The following is a 22,201-nucleotide window of genomic DNA, read 5'->3' on the forward strand; positions in this document are numbered from 1 at the left end:
TGTTAGCTCTTTGCAGTTGATCAAACCTGGCTTCAAATCCCAACTCTAAAGAGAAAATACTCTGGACCTTCAGGTGCCATAGCAGTGACCATGGTGATGGTGCCATCATTGCCAGGCAGCAGTGTACTAAAAGATGAGACATAGAAGGTGAAGAGTGTAGGCTTGGCGCACAGCAGCCCTCGGTACCTGCTGCTGCTGCTGCTGCTGGCACCCTCGGTGGGTGGGCAAACCATAGGCTTCTTTCGGTCCCCTTTGCCAGTCCTTGGCATGGGAGTCTCCACACAACACTCCCTCCACTTCTGACCTTATCCTTGGTTCCCCTGCTGCTGCTCCTCTCCCAGCCCTGCTGCTCTGTGCCTTCCCCTCTGTTCTCTGGCCATCTCTCTTTTGAGTTCCCCTGGATTGTACACCTGGTATTTGCAGCATCCCAGATCCACCACATCTGGGAACCCTAGGGTTCCTAGTAAGTAGCATGCCACTGACCCAGTTGCTAAAATAGGGTTCAGTTCTTCCAACCTGCCCCCCTTTCTTTCCAAAAGGAAGCCATTTGTATTGCCACCACTCCAGTGCCACACATCAGCTTGCCTGGGTGCTGTGCTCAGACTCTCAAGCAGTCCTTTGAAGGAGTTTTCTCAGACAGGTCTTACAGACACACATGGTTGGTTCCTCCTGTCCAGTCTCCATATATTAGCACAGATAACCATGTAACATAAATGAGATCCTGCCACTCCTGCCTAACCCAGTGACTTCTCATCATGGCCTCCAGGTACTGCAGGCATGAGTTGACTCCAGATTTGCCTTGATGTCTCTGTCACAACCAGTTCCAAGGCCCTCTGGGTTCTGTGACTGTCTGGGTGCTTAGTGCTCACTCCTTCCCCTCCTGCTGAGATGGCCTTTGTTCTGACAACTTCATTGTCTTATTTCTTCTCATACAATGGCTTGTTTTCTGTTCCCTCTTACCTAACTGCTTCACCATGTGATTATTTGATGTCTGTCACCCCTGGCTTCCTTGCAGATTCCTGGGACGGTGTCTATCTTAAGCCTTGTTGATTCCCACTATCAACTGATGCTTGCCTGGGACAGAATAGATCAGTGCATGGAGGCTGATGGGCTTCCCTCTCCTCTGCCTTGACCCCATCCGCAGTTGTGGGAGTCCTGTCATCACCAACTCTTGCCAGTTCTCATTTCCAGATCCTTCTACCCACAGCCTGTCTCCATAGAGCCTCAAGTCTTTATTTGAGAAATTGTGGGAGGTTCTGCAGCACCTCAGAGATATTAACCGGAAGAGAGTGTGAGCTGTACTTGGCTGAAGCCATGAAGATGTTTTTCCTATCTCCTGCTTAGCATTAAGCTCTGGTGGGGATGGATGGTGAAAGGTCACCCTGACTGCAAGTAATGTTATTCATCTTTTGGGAATTTCACCAGTGACCTGAACATTCTCATTTCGGAAGTGCTGGGAAGGTCCCATCCCCTGCTGATGGCCAAAAATCTTGCCCCTGGAAATTTATTCTTTAGTCAGAATTTGTGCTTTAAGATATGCACGTCTATAATTAAACCTGCTTTTGCATAATCTTTCCATGGAGGAGCCCCCAGAGATCACACACACACACACACACACACACACACACACACACGGGGGGTGTTTATCATAAGGGTCACATTCACTGTGAGGAAGCATATGGGTCAGCGAGGCGGACTCCTTATTTCTCATCTGAGTTCTCCCTGCTCAGCCTCATGTGCTAAGCTGTGGAGTGGTTAGCTTCACTTTGTATTCCCAAGTCACCATGGCTTGGCGTGTAAACCACGAGGCCTTCATCAACCATTTTCGCTTGCCCTTCTGCCAAAGTCTGATCAGAACAGATCCCATATGAAGGGTCGTGGGTATGCCAAGTCACATGAATAACAGAGCCTTCGCAGTGAGAAAGCGTTGTTTATTGAGCAGATCCTTAGTGATAGTGTATGTGTTGTATACTCATACATATACACTACACTGCTGTCCCACTGTTTGGATAAGCTCAGAAGTTGAGTACAGTGGTCCTCTTTAAAGTCCCAGCTTGGTTATTTCTTACCGTCTGAGCAGAGAGATGGCAGCATCTGTAACCAGAGAGGAAAAAGTAGAATGCTTTTGTCAGGGAGTGGGTGCTAAGGTGGCGTCATAGGGCGGCCATGGTGCCCTGCAGCAGCTGGACAAGTTCTCTGGGTAGAAGTGATGGAGAGGGAGAACAGAGGAGCACCACGGCTGAGGGATGTCTTCAGAGATGGAGTGATGGTGGAAGAAGGGGAATCCAAGAGGCCTAGGGAAAGTGCTCAGTCCGGGTAGGCTGCAGCCAAGGATGTGGATTTATTAGATCAAAAGAAATGCAGACCTAAGCAGGTGTCAACCTTAGGAGGTGATGATGAAGATGTGGGAGTGTTCTGTGTCATGATAGACACTGGAAAGAAGTTCCCGTGGTCTTGACAGCTTTGTTCAAACAGATGTGTGTCACACATTAGCTGCGTTAGATATCTAGTGGTAGAAGCGATGGAGGAAAGCAAAGCGAATATCAAATCCCCTCTAGAGATTGCTTGACCCCAGCCAGCAAGCAGGTGGAGGTTCATGTCCAAGGACTGGTTACAACCGTTTCCCCCAGACACATTTGTTAAATGTGTGGGCTATCACTGGATGACTCTAATCTTACACTCAGCACATCCATCAAAACGGAAGAGAAGCAGCGCCTTAGGCCCCGGAAACTGACAAAAGGTGCCCAGGGAGTGGTCCCAGAACTTAGACTACGCCCTACAGCTACCAGGAGTAGCCACGTAAACACAGGTCTGCTCCATGAGGCTTGGATTTCCTTGTCCAAGTCCCACCCCACAGGAGCAGAATCCTCGGCAGGCAGAGAGCCCTCTGGCTGTGTGTGGCCTGGCACAGCCCTCCCTGGCAGTGGGAGAAGTCCCTGCTCTGGGTGGGGACTGGAGCCAGACCTGGGGACCAGGTTGTCCTAAACATGCTCTATGCTTCCTCACTCTCCCTCACTGAGAGCCAGGGGGACATTAATGAGCAGTGACAGCAGCTCCAGGAGGGGAGGGGGCCTTTGGTCCCCCTCTGTTTGGAGGAGATGACCTTTGGGACTCAGCAAGGAGAGCTGGGCTCACTTGCTTTTCTTTGAGACTCTCAGAGTGCTTCCCACGTATCTCATTTATCGTCACGACACCCCCGAGAGGTAAGCTCGTTTGAGGTCTATACAAAGTTATGATTATGCCTGTGGATTCCAGTTCCTGACTTCATGTCATCCTAAACCCCAGGCTCATCCCATCTCGCTTTTCTGAACCATAACGAAACCCTTTGGGCAATGAAACATCTCAGGCTCAAGCCTCGCCAAGGGTTACCCCCTTCTTTCCCTTTTTTTTTTTTTTTTTGTGTGTGTGTGTGTTGTTAAGGTTGATTTATTGCTTAGCATTCTAACCAGGCTCGATGGATGTTCAGAATATTATAAATAATGTGGATTGAAAGATTGTGCTGAAATGTTTATTACATTCTTAGAAAGAGCAAGGATCGGCTCGCAGAGTGTGGCAGTGGGAAGGAGGGGCGCGAAGGAAGGAAATGCAAAGCTCCAGCATGTCTCAGTGTGCCCATAAAGAGTGCTCAGAGGGGACAGAACTTAGGTTGCACTCCCACTATCAAGAATGCAGCATGTTCTGGGGGGTACAGGCAATACGTGTGAAGAATGTGGGGACCATGAGGAACTAATCATTGGACACTCCCTCTCCCGCTTCCTAACCACACTACTCCAGAAGGCCTCCGCTCACAGATGGCCTGCGTGCACGCCTTCTGACTAGCTCGTGTGTGGGGCTAGCTGTGGCTGTCCTCTGGAGTGGCAGCAATCGTGGCTAGTTCCACCAGAGTGAGAAGGGTGCTCCTCCCTTGACTAGCGTACACTTAGAGATCGCAATGTGTCCTTTAAGGACTTGAAAATACAGGTGTCTTTCAAAATGGGAGCTCGTTACCAGGAACCTTGGTCCAGCTGTCGTGTTGGGGGCTGAAGCCAGCCTACCCTCTTCTGTCTAAGCTTCATCTTCGCCCTTCCTGTTTTAGGCCCTACCTTCTGCTCTGTGAGGAACAAGAGTGGAGACTCTGGGCAGACAAGACATGGCTCCCGATGTTAGATGGAAAGTCTGGCAGTCTGGTGGGCATGTTTCTGGGAGTCCCTTTGTCGTGAACAGGAGCAGTCCTTTGTTCCCACCAGCTGCTGCTGTGGGCCCTGCGGGCCTCCTCAGGAGGAAATGAAGCTAGGGGAATGTTGTGGGGGTTGACTTGTGACAGTTTTGTGTGTCAGATGCATTTTTTGGTGTGTGTCAAATGTGTATCCCATTTCCCATGAGACTTTTTCATGAACCATTGGAGACTGGGTACCGGTGTCATCCCTGGCACCAGGGACCTTCCTACTACCCAGGGCACCTGCCTAATTACCATCTAGTGCCCCAAGAACACAGACCTTCCTTTCATACTAGTGGGTACTTTGTTGTCAGCTTTTGATCCAAATCTCTGAATTAGCAGTTCTCAAACCTCAGCACTAGGAGAAACCTGCAGACACCGACCCCTGGGTGTGGTTGGAGGGGCCTGGCCCCATTACACTGAGCAAAGCCCCTTTAGCATAAACTCTTCCATTGCAGGTAATTTTCAGTAACTTTTTTCTCAAGGATATCTTCAAAGAAAGGATGGTGAAAAGGGAAGAGATGAACCGTGAAGTAGGGTGGTCCAGTTCAGTACAGAGAAGGGTCTGATGGTTGGAAACCCCGAGTTCACGTCATCTCAGGAAGAAACCCACGAGCAGTCTTCCATTTTACTGAAAGCTCGGCCCAGTCACTGACTTGAAAGCAAGAACAGACTACGCCCGCCTAGAATTTCACACCTAGGTTGCTAGTCACGAATGTGGAACATACTGATTTCGAATTTGGAAATTAATTTAGCCACTTTGTAGTTCTTCAAAACCAGAACTTCTCAATTACCTTGATGACTTCTCTGTCCATAATTCAATTGTTTATTCATCCATTTATTGAACACATGTTTATGGAACAGTTACTCTGTTCCAGGTGCTGTTTGGTAACTGCCACTGAGCCAGTCACTGGGAGTCTAATAAGTCAGTCACTGACTTCTAATATTCCAGAAAGTGAATCTAAGTTATGAACTTGTGCCCATTCAACCAAAGCAAAGATAAATACTGAATGTATGTTCATGCACTGTAAAATGACATTTTAGTCAATGATAGACCAAATGTATGACCTAGTCCCCAAAGATTTTATCATGTAGTAGAGTGATATAGCCATCTTTGTGCATATACGATCTCTGCACAGAATCATAGGAAAGGCAGGCCTAAGATGCTATAAGCTTGGGGGAGGAATTTATAGGGAGAAAGTGCTCTTGAGCTGGCGCTGTGCCATCCATGGGTATATGGAAGCTGGCAGAGGTTCTGAGCAGTATAAAGAGCCAGGCCTAGAGGTGCAAGCGAGCATTCCCAGAGGTGCAAGCGAGCATGGCATATTGAGATTGGGAGGCTAAGGTAGAAACCTGATTATTTGGGGGATGTGTCGCAACTCACCTTCTTAGTGCTCTATGAACTGACATCTGACATAGCTGACAGCAGCTTTAACGTGAGCCAGCAAATATTTCAAACCCTGATCTCACATTCTGGATCATCTACTTTTCTTCCCAGAAGAGCAGATAAGCTCGAGTTGATGACACCACCTTAATATTAGTCTCAAATGCCTTTTGTTGGTGGTACAAACAGCATGCCCTCAGAAGGCAGATATCTGTATTTATATCTGTATTTTTCCCATGTCACATGACAGACACACACTTGGTCACATGTCCTTTACCAATGTGACCTTTGACGTAACCATACATTTCTGACCTATTTCAGCCTTTACACATCGAATGTCTACATTTATTATTTTGTTTAACCAGTGTTGGGGACCAAATCCAGGGCCTCGCACATGCTAAGCACAGGTATCATCAGGAACTACAGCCCCACACACCGAACCTCTTAAGCAGAGAGAGGAAAAGATTCCCACCTTGCCAGGCCCTCTGAAGTGGCCCAAGCCTTACTCATGCTGTTCCCCAGATATAGCTGTTCCCTGTCTTCCAGCTCTGACCCAGTGTATCCTCCTCCTTAAATCCTCTTTCCTGGCAGAATCTCTGTTCAAGTGTTTAATCATATTCTAGCACTTAGGACCTGGTATCCTCTCTTTCTAGAAGGTTCAATAGAAACACTGTCCAGTCTGCTCATAATGCTTACCTGAGGCATGTGTCTCAGGCCCCAAAGGTGATTGGGAGTCCCCAGTTCTAGCTCGGGGGTTTCAATGCATTTGCTGCTAGAATATCATTAAAAGCTTCCCTGCGCAGAGGGCAAATTTTAGGGGTCGCAGATGGCATGCTGTTCATAGGAGGGCGTCTTTGGGAGTAGTGGGGGTAGTGGAGAGTGTTTGAGGGTAGTAGGAATGGAGGTGGCATCATTGCACATCCCCCATGAAGAACGGACAGGTTCCTTCACTCTGTAGTGTGAGAGGCCTGTATTCATGTGGCATGCTCGTGGGAGAGCTCTGCACCCTGGCTGTGCTGTGCTCCTGTGATTCCCTAGACTGGCCTGCAAGCGCGAATGCTGCTGTGGATAAAAGACCATTTTCCCAGGAGCCGACGCAGAACACAGCTGAGATGTCCTCTCCCCGTACCCGACATGCTAGGTCCCACAGCTCACGAAGCTTATAGCCTTCATCCTGCTAATGAAAAGTTGGCCAGGTGCAGTTGTCACTTCATTCGTGCCACCAAGTTTCTCACTGTGGCGTTAGCATTAAAGTTGTGTTCCAAATCTTAGGGAGATGAGCCCTTGGGGCACTGTGCAGACACATGTCCCTTTTCATTAAAGTTATTTTTCCTGTTGCCGGGATGAGATGCCTATCACGAAGCAGCCTAAGGAAAAAGGATTTATTGTGGCTCATAGTTGAGAGGCTTCAGTTCACACTGGCCAGTCCACATCAGGACAGTTCAGGAAGTGGAGGAAAGTTCCTCTTTTCTTGCAGGGCCCATAGGATACCGCTACTCACTTCTGGGTGGGTCTTCCCATTAACCACCCCTGCCCCCCACCCATGGCAATCATCTCTGGGAATGCTCAGAGACATGGATTTCTGTTTCCTAAGTGTAAAATCCAGTCATGAGGATGAAGATTCACTTTATACCTCCCATAGACCAGATATGAATTCCACTGTATCTCCAGGCTTTGTAGTCACCTCTGTATACACGCTGAGTGTTGGGGGATTTTGTGAGCATACATTTTGTACTCTTTTTTTCATGGTAGAGCCGAGGAAGCGTGAGAGAAAGTGGGTAACTTTTCAAGAAAAGCTTGGCAGCAAGCTCTGGCTTTGCTGAGAGTGGTCAGGCCCATAGACGGGAGGCTGACTGACAAGTACTTGTTGGGGGTGGGGCTCGTCTCCCCTGCTGCCTCCGTGCAAAGAGGGAGCCTGGCATCGTGCGCATGTGCACCTGTCATGGGCCTCTCATTCTGCTGCACCTGTGGGCCATGTACCATGCATGAAGGTAACAGACGAGAGAGCTCGGATGGCCTGATGGTGACCAGTTGAAAACTACAGTGACCTTTTGAGCTTTCTCCTTCCATGATGGGAACAAGTCACGGCCACAACAAGTAGTTATGACTTACATTCTAGTTACTTGAGAAGAGGTTAGGTTCTTAACGTGAAAGATGTCTGGCTTCTCTCTTGCCAGCCTTTACTTTTCTCCCATAACCCTTAACAGTTGTCTGTCTTATGTCCTCGCCACCATGGCCCATGGTTCCCTGTGTAATCCGTGTCACCTTGGAGGCCAGAGGACCGCAGAGACTAGTGGGGCAGATGTGGCCCGCAGGATGACAGTGTCTCTCACCAGAGGACTGCAGAGACTAGGTGGGGCAGATGTGGCCCGCAGGATGACAGTGTCTCTCACCTGAAGCTCTGGAAATGGTGCTAGCAATTCCAACATTCCCAGAAGTGCTCTCACCCCAGATCTTCCTAACAGAAGGTGACATCTTGCATCTGTTATTTCATCTCACTTCTTCAGCCTCAACCTGGCTCCTCTCAGTTTCAGAGACCAGCTGATGGCCACACCGCAGCCCAGCTTTCCGCCTGTGCTGTGGTGAAGCGAAACAGCTCCTAATAAAAGCAGCCATCAACTGGAGTATAGCTTTCATTTAGGCGCAGAGCACTCGGAGTGGGTCACTTGATGGATAGCAGCTACAGCAGGAACAGCACACCACTTCCTGATTCATATGAGATCCCATGTCCCCCACAGACCAAGTGGGAACCAGCGCCCTGCCCGACTCCTCACATCCTGGAAAGTGCTGGGACCCATTGAGGAGGCCTTACTCTCCAACTCTCCCTTCGGCGCATTCTATAATAAGTTCCCTGTCTGCTTCCAGTTGTCATTACATCACCCTTCATTCCAAGAGACTCTCGTAATGTGTTCTTTCTAAGCTTCCATGCTGTTAACGTTTAAGGTTGGAAATTTCCTGATGTTATGTGGAAAGGCACCCCGAGTTACCTGAGGAATGCTCCCACACCTCGCTGTTGGATGGGTAATTTCTAAAATGTATTAGCATTTCCTCTCCGTGTGCCCCTCAGACCTGAAGAGAGCAGACGTGGCTCTGAGCGGCCACCTAGATCCCCCACCAGGAAGAAAGAAGCTGCTTTTTTCCCTGGTTTTTAGCAGCTTCTGCTACATCGAGTTATCTACTTGCCTTTGTGGCCTCACTTTCCCGGCCTCCCCTGCCAAGTCATGAGACAGCAGTTTGCTGGGCTGTGCTATCTATCCATTGCTGTAGGTCCAAGATACAGACTCTCAGACACTAGCAGTGCAGTTTTTGCCTACCTAGCCATGTCAGGAGTGAGGCCCTTTATCATGTGTTTATTTAAACATTTATCGAGCAGCTCAGGCATATACAAGGTGCATATAAAGCTCCCAGCACTAATGAAGTTAATGGATATGGTGCTTGCTAAAAGCACAGTAATGGCAGGAACCTCATGCAGTTGCTTGGGATCTACCTGAACCAGACACTCAGGGGTCCCCGTGCATGGATGCCTTGGAGGAGGAGGGATCTAAGCAATTAATCTGCTCCTCCAGCATACTCCTGTTGGCCTCACTTACAGAGGCTGAGCTGTAATGCCCTGATACTTACTCCAAGCACCTATTGCTTCAGAACTGGAGTGTATCTTTTTTACATCTTGACTTTTCCAAAGAGCATCTACAGCATCCATTAGAGAACACTTAGAGGATGCGTGACTGAAAGAAGGAGTTGGTGGTGGGGAAGGTGCCACAGTCCTTGTAGTGTCCGTTTGGAACCAGATGCATTCAGAGTCAGGAGATGCAGCCCAAGGACTCCATCATGTCAGCTGGGTGTAGAGCAGGTTCAGGGTAAAGGTCCAAGGCCACTAGGCCAACTCTCACGTGCTGCCCTGGGAGACAGGTACTCCCCATGGATCTCAGAACCTTTGGCCCCCTGCCCAGGTGCTTCGCTTTTAACCATTGATGGGTGGGTGACAACACTGTGCTTCTGCCCTGAGTTAGGACATCAGCAGCAGAGCCCTTGGGTCACCTTACCAGGTGTTCCTAATTAATGCCAGGTGACCCAACTTCGTCTAAGCAGGACAAATGAAGGAGTTTGTTATAGGGAATCCATAACCTGGCTGGAACCATCCAGAAATCTTTTGACACACAGTCCAGAGGGAATTGTCAAAACAAGATATCTGTAACAGTGTTCCTGCCTGGCTTTTCCAAGACAGCTGAATTCCTGCCAGACAGATTTGCATTCCCGGGGGTAACAGGCAGCACGGCCAGGGGATGTTTCTTCGCAGTATTGATGCGTCAGAGAATAGACTTTAAATTATTGCCCTGACAACTCCTCGTGTGTGCTGCTTTTGATTGCCGATATGAAGGATTATCTATTTGCAATTGCACTCTGCTGTTGAACTGCGGTGAGTCCGTGCTGAGTGTCTTTCAGAGGCAGGAAGTGAACAACGCTTTAAGAACACAGATAGGGCCTAGAAACATCAGCACTTTCCGCGCAGGAAGCAACTAGAACAACCATGTTTTGCTTACTCCCTCTAGGGAACACTATCATCGCAAAGTTTGCTTCCTTTTGAGAGGTGGGTAGGATTGAGATTGGTTTCTTCGGGGTTTGGTTGGTTTCCTGTTGCCCTCCTGAGACTGGAAGACCCCTAAAGAGTCTTGGCACATAGTAGACACTCAGTGACCATTTGTTGTTAGGTTCTGATGTGGATACATGGCACTCTCCTAGGTAAATCCTTTCTAGGGTAATACTTTAAAAATATATACTAAAGACTCATGTGTAGCCCAAGATAACCTCACATTCATGACCCTTCTGCCTCAGTCTCCCCAATGCAGTGTTAGCATCACAAGAATGTGCCACCAATCAAATCTGGCTTCTGGCAGTACTCTTGTGCCACACCGGGACCACTTGACAAAGTCTTACCTCTTGTGACCTGATTTGTCCAGTGAGGCAAGTTCATACACAGGGTTTCTGTTGGCCAACTGCTGGCTAGTTCATGGGCCAGGGCCCTGACTGCTGCTCCACAGCTACCTGATACCTGATGCTGGGCCGAGCCTGGGCCCTGGATCCAGAGAGCCTGCCCTAAGCTGTTAGGCTGCCCTCCAGCTTCTTGGCCCCACCTCCTTCACTGTCTTAATTCCTTTTAATTTCCTGTTTCTAGGCCAGTTCTCCTTCCCCCTCCCCCACTTCAGGTGGCCTTCTTGCTTCCCACTTCCTGCTGAGAGCAGTTGCTCCCTCTGGCCCCCAGATGTGTCTCTGTAACTGCTGTCACCTTCTTTTTCTTCTGCTTCCCTGTTGTCAGGGCTTTCTGTACTGTTGTCAACACGGCTGCCAGGCTACTGTGACGCCCACTAGGTGCTTCTCTCAGGTGGGTCTGGGCCTTCAGAAGAAAGGGCAAGGTGTCTCTGTCTAGCCCAGACGCCCCTGGGTCATGCTGGCCTAGCCTTTCTAAAGAACCATCTGGGGAATAACCACACTTCCTGCCTTCAGGGGGCTTCCGCTCTTCTGAAAGGCAGTCACCATTAGTCGGCACCCACAGTGTCCAGACTCTGCATGCAAAACCACATGCAGCCTGGGACATAAGTGTGTATCCCTCTTGATCCCGAGGAAGCTGTGTATACAGGGGACTGGGCAGTTTGCCTGCAGAGGGACCAGGGGGATATCTGCAGGCTGTCTTCTTGCCTCTGCATAACTCTCCCCAGTCAGTTTTGTCACCTAAAGGCAGGGCCTGTTTGTTACCTTCACTCAGCACAACATCAAAATAAAGCGAAGATTAAATGCTGTTTAATCCCCGTGTTTGTTTTCAATCAGAAGCAAAACAAAGGTAGGTCCTATATGCTGGCCAAATTTTTGCCTTGCCGTGTGGTCCTTTGAGGAGCCACTTTGTCACTCGCATGTCCCAAGCCATGCCGTGCCTCTTTCCCAGAACTCGAATGACCAGTCCAGGCTGCCCTCTCCTGTTGGCTGAGCCCAGCTCCATGACATACTCACCCAGAGATTTGGGGCTTCTGCCCAAAGCCAGCTCTGCCTGCTGGGCAGCGAGCAACCTTCAAGGGGCTCCCTTAGAGAGTACAGTTCTACTCTTCCAGCAATGGTTGCCCTGTGGAGGGAGTAGCAGGATTTAGACACTGTAAAACAGTGTTTTCTCTTTAGACAGGGTTTCACTATATAGCCCTAGCTGACCGGGAACTCACTATATAGACCAGGCTGGCCTTGATCTTACAGAGATCTGCCTGTCCCTGCCTCCCGAGAGCTGGGATTAAAGGCGTGGGTACATTTACTTATTGTTCTTACACGTGTGACTTCTGGTCTCCTTGTGTGGCTATTGTCATTCTCAGTGTCCCTGGTGTTAGTAATTCTTCTGTTTATACCCAAATAGCCACAACCCCCAGGCTTCCTAGTCCAGTCTCCTCCCTGTACTTCCTCCCCAATTGCCCATAGGCTAACAGTAAGTCCCCTTTTGGTTTATTTTAACCTTTTCCTTCTCCTGTTGTGACTCCATCCTCAGTCTGTGCTCCAGCTCTGACCTCCACTTCCTCCCAGGCTTTTACAGTTCAGCTTTTCACAGTCTGTCTCACCTGGCATCCACTTGGCTGAGCTCTGCCTGCCTTTGACTCCAGCCGGCATCAAGCAGCACAGCTGCCCTTCCTGTAGCTAATAACCGAGGCGGATGCTGCCAGATATTCCACTGTGAACTTCCAACCTTTCCTGGACGCCATCATCGTGGCCCGGCCCGGCTAGAACTGGGCTGTTTCTACCAAATGCCACCCAGGTGTTCCTCTGCCTTCGCTCCTCTTCCTTGGAATGAGTGACATGTTACTCTGCAGTGACTCTGACACAGGCTGTCTTGTGGGACGTTCAGAGACATGGAGCATCTCCCATACATGGTTCTTGGCATCGGGTAGACAGGATGCCCACTGTTTTCAGCAGAGCTGTCATTTACTGAAAACCGGTTATGTTCAAGAAACTCCATGTCCTTATCAGATCCTCATAACGTGTCTGTGATGCCATTTCCTTCTGGCCTCATTTTACAAATGGTAGAACCAAACTCAGAGTTGAGACACTTTCCTCGGGCATCTTAGCTACTTAGTGGTAGACTTGAAGTCCTGTGTCCCTGATTATAAAACCAGTGTCCCTCTACCCCATCAGACTGCACCTAATCTCTCTTCTCGGAGGAGATCCTATGGCCTGGGGGGGGAGGGGGGACATAACATAAGATGGTTAAAGGGCTGTCCTTCCTCAGCAGTGGCCTCATATAGCTGCGGCTTTGTAGATGTTTCTTGGTCTCGAGGAGAGGCGGATATGTGGGGCTGAGCAGCCTTCATGGAAGACATGAAGTCAGTTGAGAGCAGAAGGCGATGGGTAGAAAGAACAGGTAGAGACTGTGGTGCTCATGAGGACGATGGAGGGTGAGCTGAGTGATAACTCAGTTGGTAAAACCTTGCAAGCACAAGAATGTGAGTTAGATCCCCAGAGCTCAAAAGAATGCATGCCTGTGATCATACCATCTGGGAGAAGGGCTCGGGAAAGGCAACTGAATCCTGGGAGGCTCACTAGGGAGGCTCACAGGCCAACCAGCCTAGCGTATCTGATCAGTCCCATGCCAGCAAGAAACCTCGTCTCAAGAAATGAAAGTGGCTAGCTCAGGAAGAATGACACCTGAAGTCGTCCTCTGACCTGCACACATGTACTGGCATGTACATTAACAGGCGCACGTCCTGAAGATGGAGAATAATCCTGCCCTATCTGAAACAGAAAGGAAAGCTCAAAGTGATGGTTTGGCTATCAGACAAGGCAAAACCAAACTCAGGGGAGGTGTTTGCCTTTTGTCTGGTGTTCTAATGAAAACATTACTGGAGGCAATTAACAGGTGCACCTGTGGCATCATCAAGAAAGATGAGACCAGGGGCAGGGAGCTGCTGTTCTGTTCTGCCCACCGGTGTCTGGCTCCCTGACCCACTAAGCTGTGGGGCTGGTTGGGGGAAAACTGGGCTCCACACCAGAATAGGGTAGGTGTACAGTCTGCATCTGCGTAGGCTGCCTTTTCCAGCTGTCGATTAATCCAAACAGCAAAAAGCAAACACATTCACCTTCCCCCCACGGTCTTCTCTTTTCTTGGCTTATTTACCTAGTATTGGGATTCAAGGGGACATTTACATGAACTTTTGAAAACAAATATTCCGGGTCTGTCTTTTGTCCTGCTCAATCCTCACCTTGACTCAGGAGTCTGCTGCCAAAATAAAATATTTTTTTTTAAATCCATGTTTGAACTGCAAGAACCAACTGGTTAATACTTAAGCAAATGTCACCTTTGACAGCGCAACTGTGGGGGAGGCTCGTGGACTGCAGGCGTTGGTCATGGGTGTCCCATCTTCACAGGTGCGTGGCTGTGCGGGGCTGGCCTGCTGACCTGACTCTTCACAGTGTGGCACACAGGCAGGTTCAAAACAAGTATCAGGGCATCCGGATGGCTTTCCTTGGGACAAGCCTGGATATACAAACCTTCTGGACAAGGGTGCCTCGCCTTTCCCTGCTGCCTCCCAATTCCACACCTCTCCCCCATCCTGTGTGTTTCCCTCCCACACTACCCTGCAACTCCAGGGTAAAATGGCTGGCATTCCCTAGAAAAGCTGGCCTCCATATCTTCTGTTTCTTCTCACCCATGCAGTGAGCATGCAGTGAGCATGCAGTGAGCACGAAGAGCAGTTACCTGCTCTCGGCCACGGCGGGGGCGTTGGCAACACCAACTCATCGGTTTCCATGTTTCACTGGAAAAGTCACGGGCCATTAACTCAGATGAACAATCTTCAGAAAACATGCCCTGTTCCAAAGCCACACTGTTACTGTCCCTTCCCAGTCTGAAAGGGACTTTTGTTTTCTTACATCTTTTTAAATTGCCACGTGCAGGACTTGTAAATATGCGAAGCGTTGGGTATTCATCTGGTAAACTGACCAAAGGAAATGGACAGTTTTTCCCCCCGCTCTTGTAACCCTTGGCACTTTGGGAGGGACTCTGGGAGCAAACATCTGCCTGGCCGAGTGCCTGCAGTGCTGGGGCAGGAGCTGAGTGAAATGCAGAGGAAGCGACCCGAAGCAGGAGCCTCACAGGTGTTCTGAGCCCGGCTGGGCCCCGAATCCCGAATGCTCATTGTTTAGAAGTTGGCAGGCTCCCAGGAGTTCCCCTGTCAGTTCTGTTCTGAAATGTCAAACATTTCCTTAGCTGGGGATGGATGGTGAGACCCCTGAGGCCTGAGCACTGTTAGAAGGGGGGGAAAAAAACCAAACCAATTTCTGTCTTTGACACTTGATTCGGTATGTTCAGATTGTTCCAGAGACCATCCTGCAAGCCCAGACCCACTTTCCGTGTCAGTAAGCTGGGGGCTCCGGTCTGCCTCTGTCAAGCTCGCTGGTTATGTGACGGTGCTTCATCTTCCAGTGACTCTTATTGCAAGTTTATAGACAAGCTGGACCAGGGACACTGCTGGTCACAGGGGCGGGTGAAGGTGCAGACAGAAGCAGGCTGGCTGAGAACTGGGCCTTGTTAAAGCCCGGGGTTCATGACAGTCCGTGTTCCTGGCTGTGTGTGTGTGTGTGTGTGTGTGTGTGTGTGTGTGTGTGTTTAAAATTTTCCACCATAAAAAGTAGAGCGAGGGTGCAAAGAGAAGATGAAGAAAAGAAATCGTATCCTAGCTCTTCAGCCCCAAGAGTCCGGGCCTCTCTGCCTGGTGTACCCTGTGTTCTGCTGGGAGTTAGGACCTCTGGGTGAGCCAAGAGTCTGGGCCTCTCTGCCTGGTGTACCCTGTGTTCTGCTGGGAGTTAGGACCTCTGGGTGAGCAGCCACGAGAAAGGGGTTGAGAGCATAAGCTGAGAGCGGACCCATCTGGAGTCCCACGCAGCCTCCCAGAACCTCTGCTCCCTTGGCTGTAGAACAGATAGGCGAATGACTAATTACGGAGCCGTGAGCCAGGTAATACACCCGTGTTACAGAGCCCCAAACCTGGTGATTAGCAGGGCTGAGCTCTGGTACCTTTGAAAGGATACACTTCCGGTACATCTCCAGAAAGGTGCTGGAGTTGGGGTCTCACTTTGAGACACGGTTGTGGTGATAAGGTCCCTAAGTCGTCTCCTTGGCTCAAAGGGTCCCAAAGCTGTAGCTGGCCTGTGCCTATCAATGTTTATTCTCACCTAGAAATGGCTTCCTTGATCCACTCAGTGCTGTGTTTACTTAAGCCTGTTGAAATGACCTCTCAAAGGGCCTGTGTTTGCCTGAAGTGGCTTAAAATATAAAAGTCTTATTTATCTTTGCTGTTGAAGTTCCCTTTTCACCTTTGGACAAGCGCCGACTTTATCACATGCGATCAACTTACTATCTAAGGTGTCAAAAAGGAAGCATGCTTCCTTCTTGTGCAGGTGTGCATATATTTGTGTGTGTGCCTGAATGCGTGTGTGCACGTGTGTATGTGTGTGTGTTCCCCATCATGATGCTACTGAGGTATCTAACCCAGTTTTTGTGATAGACACGTCAGCATCTTTAAAGACAACACTATATTGATAATAGTTCTCATAGGCCCCACCCCTTCCGCTGAAACTGTCTGTCCCCTTCAAACCTCTAGAATCCAAGAAACTGTCTCTGGGTCCGTGACATTTGTTGGTTGGTATGGACCACTTCTGAGTTTCCTATTTAACACATTTCCCAGCTTCCTCCTCCCTCTTCACCACCCCTCCTGTCTGCTCTTACCCTTCCTGATATTCAGTGCGCTTCTTCACTTATTACATTTATACGGTGCCTGTGTGTGCCAGCTCTGTATTGGTGAAGGGGAAGGAGCAGTCTCTTCTGTAACACCCACCTTCCAGGAAGGGCACAGATAAGAGCTAGCACCTCAAAAGTGATGTTTTAAGTCCTACCTAGAGATGTGGAGCTGTAGAAGGCACCAGTGATGGCAGGTCACCAAGGAGATCACCAGGAAGTGACCCCAGCGCCGACAGAGAACCAGCAGGCAGGTGTGGCCTGTTGGAGTGAAGGAGGCAAGTGGCTGCTACTCAGAGAGGCTGCAGGATCAGCGGAGTCCAATCATGCCCAGCCTTCTAGGCTAGAGCCACAGGACATCAGTTGGAATGACAGGCCAGCTTTGAGCACAGGCAACCAGACTGAATTCACGTTCCAAAAAGATGGCCCTCTCAGCTTTGTGGGGACCTGGCTGAGTCTGGAGCAAGGCAGGCTGAGTCTGGTATTGCACTGTTCCAGATCAGCTGGGGGCTCAAGGCCTCTTCCTGTAGTTGCATAAAACTGAAATCCATGGGTGTTTCTGCCTTGAAAATCAGTTTTCTTTCTGTATTCCTTCCTACCAATTGGTTATCATGGCATTTCCATCGTTACCATGGCAGATCTACCACCGCCAATCACAGCCTCTGGAGTCTCGCCGCTGGGAGCCTGCCTGAGCTGGAGTGGCCATGCCCCTCTCTGGCTTGTCTACATATTTCCCCAAAACCAGCCCCTCTTCCCAGGTGAACTCCAGGCCTTGGAATCCTGAGACTGTGCCCCACCATAGACCCTGCCAGCCTGGCCACTGACATCATGCCCACTGTCTTTTCCCTCTCCTGATATTGCCTGGTGTAGCCCCTCCCCAGCCAGGAGCAGAATTTCAGTCACAAGCTATATGCGAAGCAGATGAAGGCAGCAGTGGGACTCTGCCCACAGGGAGTACTCAGGCTACCGGAAGTGCTTCCCCAGACGGAAATGAATAAAAAAATAATGATCTCCTGAGCCCCCAAAATCGACAGTGTTAACACATGTGCGCATACCTGCTTACTGCAAACATGTCAACATGGTAGCTGCACTGTGCACTAGAGCCCGCCTTGAGATGCTGTGCATAGCCAAGTTCACAAGGAAGAGAGAAAGGAACTCCCTAGCTGAAAGACATGAAGACTGACGGCCAGAATCCAGTACCACAACAGGGGCTGGCAAACTCCTCTAAGGGCACAAATAAATAATGTAGGCTTTAGAGGCCACAGACAGCATGTCATAGCTCTTTTCACTCTTTTGGTGACTATTTAAAAATGTCCAAGTGGCCTGGGGGTGCAGCTCATAGTTGGCAGAATGCTTGCCTACTATGTATAAGACCATGGATTACAATCTCCAGGACCACACAGACCAGATGTGGTGACACACATCTGTAATGCTAATACTTGGAAGGTGGCAACAAAAAGATCAGAAGTTTGAAGTTATTCTTGGCTACAAAGTGAGTTCAAAATCAGCCTGGGACATATGAGATCCTGCTTTAAAAAATAAACTATCCTAACCATTCATAAGTTGCACAGAAATAGACCACAGCCAAAAGTGACCTATTAACATGAGGCATTGTGCTTTATTGGCGCCTCAGCAGTGTTAAATTGTGTGACAAAGATGACCTTCATCTACAGCCACCATGCTTGTGACCTAAGAGGGATTCAAAAGCTGGAGCTAGGAGCTTGGTGTGCACAGGAGATCCAAATGCTGAGGCCTGATCCTGGCCCTCCCAGGATTCTGTCTTGCAACCAGAACCACTGACACAGCTCTCAAGGGGGCAGTGGCTGTTTATAGGTCTCCTGGAGCCCTGCCTGCTGTGTCCAGTGACCTAGAAAGCCACAGCTATGCCCACTGCCCTCTCCAGGTACTTCAAGAGTGTGACGCTTTTTTCTGGTGTGGCTCATTAAAAGAGGCATGTTCTGCTTCTCTTTTGCAGGGATGATAATGGTGATTTTATTGCTGCTCGTGGCTATTGTGGTCGTTGCAGTGTGGCCAACCAACTGATAGCAATAAAGGGACCACCTGCTGTGACACCCGCCAATGATGAATGAAAGCCCAGCACCCTTTTGGTATACAACACCTGCTCTCAATAAATTTTCCACCGCTCCAGGCTCTTGGTGTCCGTCGCTTCAGTAGAGGAGCAGAGATGAACAGCTCTGGAGACTTTTCTAGAGCCACTGGCCCAGTTGTCTCCTTTCTCTTCTTTCAGTGATTTGTTGCTAGCCAGAAGTCCCTCAAGTGGTCACCACCCACAGCTGCCAGTGGATGCCAGTCACCCTCTGTGTGCTGGGCATCCTGAGGGATATCATGTTATATGTAGTGTGTAACTTTGGAGGCTGGTTGCATAGGGGAAGTCATGAGCCCATGTGGAAATAAGTGGGTGACCGTGTGCCTGGGTGTCCAGATAGCAGAGCAGAAGTGAGACAAGAGGCACGCAGAAGGTATAGCCACGTGGCCATGTCAAGTACAGAACAGCCACTCTGTCCGCCTGCCATGTTTAATTGCCCACAAAGCTCAGACTCCTGGCAGCGCTAGCTGTGCTCTGAAGACTTTCTGGACCTTCTTCATATCTGGACATGAACCCTTTTCCATTTTGCAACAATGATAAACTCATCCTTCAATGTCGATGCCTTCCTATAACAAAATCTGGGTGTGGTGGCACACACCTTTAATCTCAGCACTCAAGAGTCAGAGGCAGATGGCTCCCTGAGTTTGAGGCCAATCCAGGCTTCAGAGAGAAAGAGACAGACAGACAGACAGACAGACAGACAGAAAGAGACTGTCTCAAAAAATAACAACAAAAGCCAAATTTGACACCTTTCTAAGTAGCCAAAAACCCTTCGAAACTGGACTAGGGAGCAGTCAGATGGAAGCGTGGTTAAAAGCAGTAGGGGGCTGCCTTTATCAGCTTCTCCACTGGCTGTGACAGCCATGCAAGTCCAGAATGAGGGCATGTATACACGTATGTCAGAGAGTGAGCCAAAAGTAGAATTGACTGAAAAATATACCAGGCCCGCAGGTAGTTGGGTTCTGATCAGAAGGGTGCAGAGACCCAGGCAGCATGCTGTCTCTCCTCTCTGTATGGAAAGCAAGATAGGCAGCTAGCCTTCATTTATAGTGGTAAAAGGAGGAAGGGTTAAGACTAATGCCATAGCGCTTGCCATGGCATTGGCTTCAGTGAGGAGGAGCCGGGCTGTGGTAGGGGACTCTGGGTGGAGGAGTCTTGTGAGTAGGGGACTCTGGGTGGAGGAGTCTTGTGACTTTCATTGGCAAAGTCTTCTCTGAACAAAGTCAGACACCAGGAAGAAAGCCTCAGTGTCACCTAGAGCAGGCCCTTTCCTGGGACCCTGAGACCAAGGAAGCCAGATGTTCTGGGAGGCCTGGGCTCCAGAAGTCTGGACATCTGCTTGACTCGGACTCACTGCATTCTGCAGGCAGGTTGGACACCTGTGGCAGAGGGTCTCTGGGAGATTCAGGCCAGCAGTGGAATGGTCACCTCAAGACCCCACTGCCTGAGCTCCCAGCTCGGCTGACCTACTTACTGGGCCCTGTTGCACCAGCAGCGAACAGGAAGTTATGGAAAACAGAGTAAGGAACATACTGCAAGCAGCCCAAGGATGGCCGCACTATTTACCGGCTCTGTGGCATGGGCAGTTCCCTTTCTGTGCCAGTGGCCTCACCTAGAAAAAGGGGACAGCCGTGCCCTGCCCCACCGTGCCCCACAGGGCTGCTGTGAGGACTGGGTGCGCACTCAAGCACAACAAACACACTCTAAGCCCCGGTGGCCAACAGCTCAGGGACCCGAGGACTGCTTTCCACTGTGCACAGACTGGAATATAAGCCAGGCAGGGGCGAAGTCGTCTGCTGACTGGCCAGTGATGCTTGAGTTTCTGAAAGTGTGAAGGCCCTAGGAGCAGACTCAGCAAGATGACAGGGCCACGGTATGCCAGGAGGTGGCAAATGGCTGAGAGGGCATGAAGCGTACCGCGATGAACAGACTAGAGGGAAGGAAGAGTGGGCTTGTGTCAGGGGCATGGGATTGGGAAGAAAGGGGCTGCGCTGGACTGCAGGCCCACGCTTCCGGATGCAGTGTGCCCTGGGACACATTTGTCAGGGCAGGCTGGTTGCTAATGGACCATCCAATGGAAGAGTAAGAATCCGTAGAGCTCTATCATCCAGTCTTGTGGGAAACCCCAAATCTGTACAAACAGTGTCTCCTTGGAGCCCCCCACTTTGGGGCTCCGAAGAGGCAGCATTGACAGTCTGTTTGGCTTTCTCACCTCCTCTTGACTTGCTCAGCACGAAGCCCCGGCAACTCGTGGGGCACTTTGAACCAGAGCCATGGAGGCCTGGCTCAGCCACACTGAAAGCCCTTTTTTTCAGGAAGACACTGGCCCAGGCCTGCACACAGTCGCTTCTGTTCTTCTGACTGAATGGGCATTGCTAGCAGTGTGACCCCAGACAAGTTGCTTCACTTCTGTGCACCCATGGGCAGGGGACAGTAGAGGGGAAGCTGCCTGGGAGGTTATTTCACTTGATCCTACCAGCAGTAGCCAGGCATACCCAGCTGGGTGGGGTGTGCCAGGGAATCTGCTGCCTCGAAACCCAGGTAAGATGGCTCCTGGAGAGTGGTATGTGCCGGTATGTTTTGCAAGACCTGGTCCCCAGCTTAGAAGCGTCAGACCTTCAGGCCAAGCGCTATAGACTAAAGTCTTGCAGCACTCACAGAACGAGGAGTAGCAAGGCAGCCGGAGCACCCTCTCCTGGGGGGGGGGGCTCTGTCAATGCAAGTAAACCTTATTAAAATAACAGCATATGAATTGTTTAACTTAACCGATTATTAATTATATGCATTTTAAGTCTGGAGACCATATAAAGAAATCCAGATACCTGGGCACAACGAGTACTTTTGTTGCATTTAAACTTTATGATTATTAATAACTGTGCTGAACCTTAGCTGTCATTAGCCCCAAGATAACCACCTCACCAGGTCTGCAATTTCTGGGCCTAGACACAGCATCCACCAGGCTTTCCCAGAACTGACATGGAAACCCCTGTATCCTTTTAGCCTGCTGCCAGCAAGCCTGCTAGGGTTATGCACCTTCTCCTTGAGTGTAGATCCTTGGGGCTTTCCTACCACGGGGCTTTTGCAGAATTCCCAGCTGGTCCTCAGCTTCAGAAGCGCTGTGTCCTGCTTGTCAGAAGTGCCAGCAGCCAGCCAAATAGCTGTGTGCCCTGTTCCCCCAGGTGGTTATATGAGCAGCTTTTGTGTGGACCATGCTGAAGTGTAGCAGATACCCCCCACCTTTCACTTTAAAGAAAGATTAAACTCATTCGTCCTCTCACTGTACCAGAGGGCTACTCAGGCTTCCTCCCAGCTACGTGCCAGCAACTAAAGGCTCTGACCTCCTTCCAGAATGCCTTGCTGTCCTGGCAAGCCTCCGAGTCGATAAAGCAATGAGTTAGGCCATCTGCGGTCGGTATTTCTCACTGGCTGCTGTTCTTGCACTCCCGTTTTTCTTGGCGGAGTTCTTACATGTCTTCATTTAGTCTGGGACCACAGGGTGTGTCTACTCTTGGTGGGCATCCCCATTACAAGGCCCTGTCCCTGGGAGATGCAAAGATGGGGTGGGTGAGCCTTATCAATGTCCGAGCCCTCCCTGGTAGGCCTCTGGTCTTCATACTGAACCAGCCCCCAGGTCCTGATGAAGTCTGTTCAGCTTCCTTAGGGGCTTCCTCCCACCTCCCTCCACTTTTCCCACCTCCTTGGCCCAGTGCTTAGCAGAGACCCTGCTTGTATTCTGTTTTCTCAGCACTGGACAGA

General features: G+C 49.9%; 1 protein-coding gene across 1 annotated transcript in view; it reads left to right on the forward strand.

The window, feature by feature from the left end:
- Stx8 (syntaxin 8) overlaps positions 1-18,487 on the forward strand; it is a 250,638-nt gene extending 232,151 nt beyond the window's left edge. The window contains exon 8 of the mRNA XM_057773482.1: positions 18,314-18,487. Within this exon, the coding sequence (XP_057629465.1) occupies positions 18,314-18,381 (68 nt within the window). The 3' untranslated portion in view covers positions 18,382-18,487. The remainder of the gene's footprint in view (positions 1-18,313) is intronic.
- Positions 18,488-22,201: the final 3,714 nt, after the last annotated feature.

This window comes from Chionomys nivalis, chromosome 7, assembly GCF_950005125.1.
Source record: "Chionomys nivalis chromosome 7, mChiNiv1.1, whole genome shotgun sequence".
Classification (NCBI taxonomy): Eukaryota; Metazoa; Chordata; class Mammalia; order Rodentia; family Cricetidae; genus Chionomys; species Chionomys nivalis.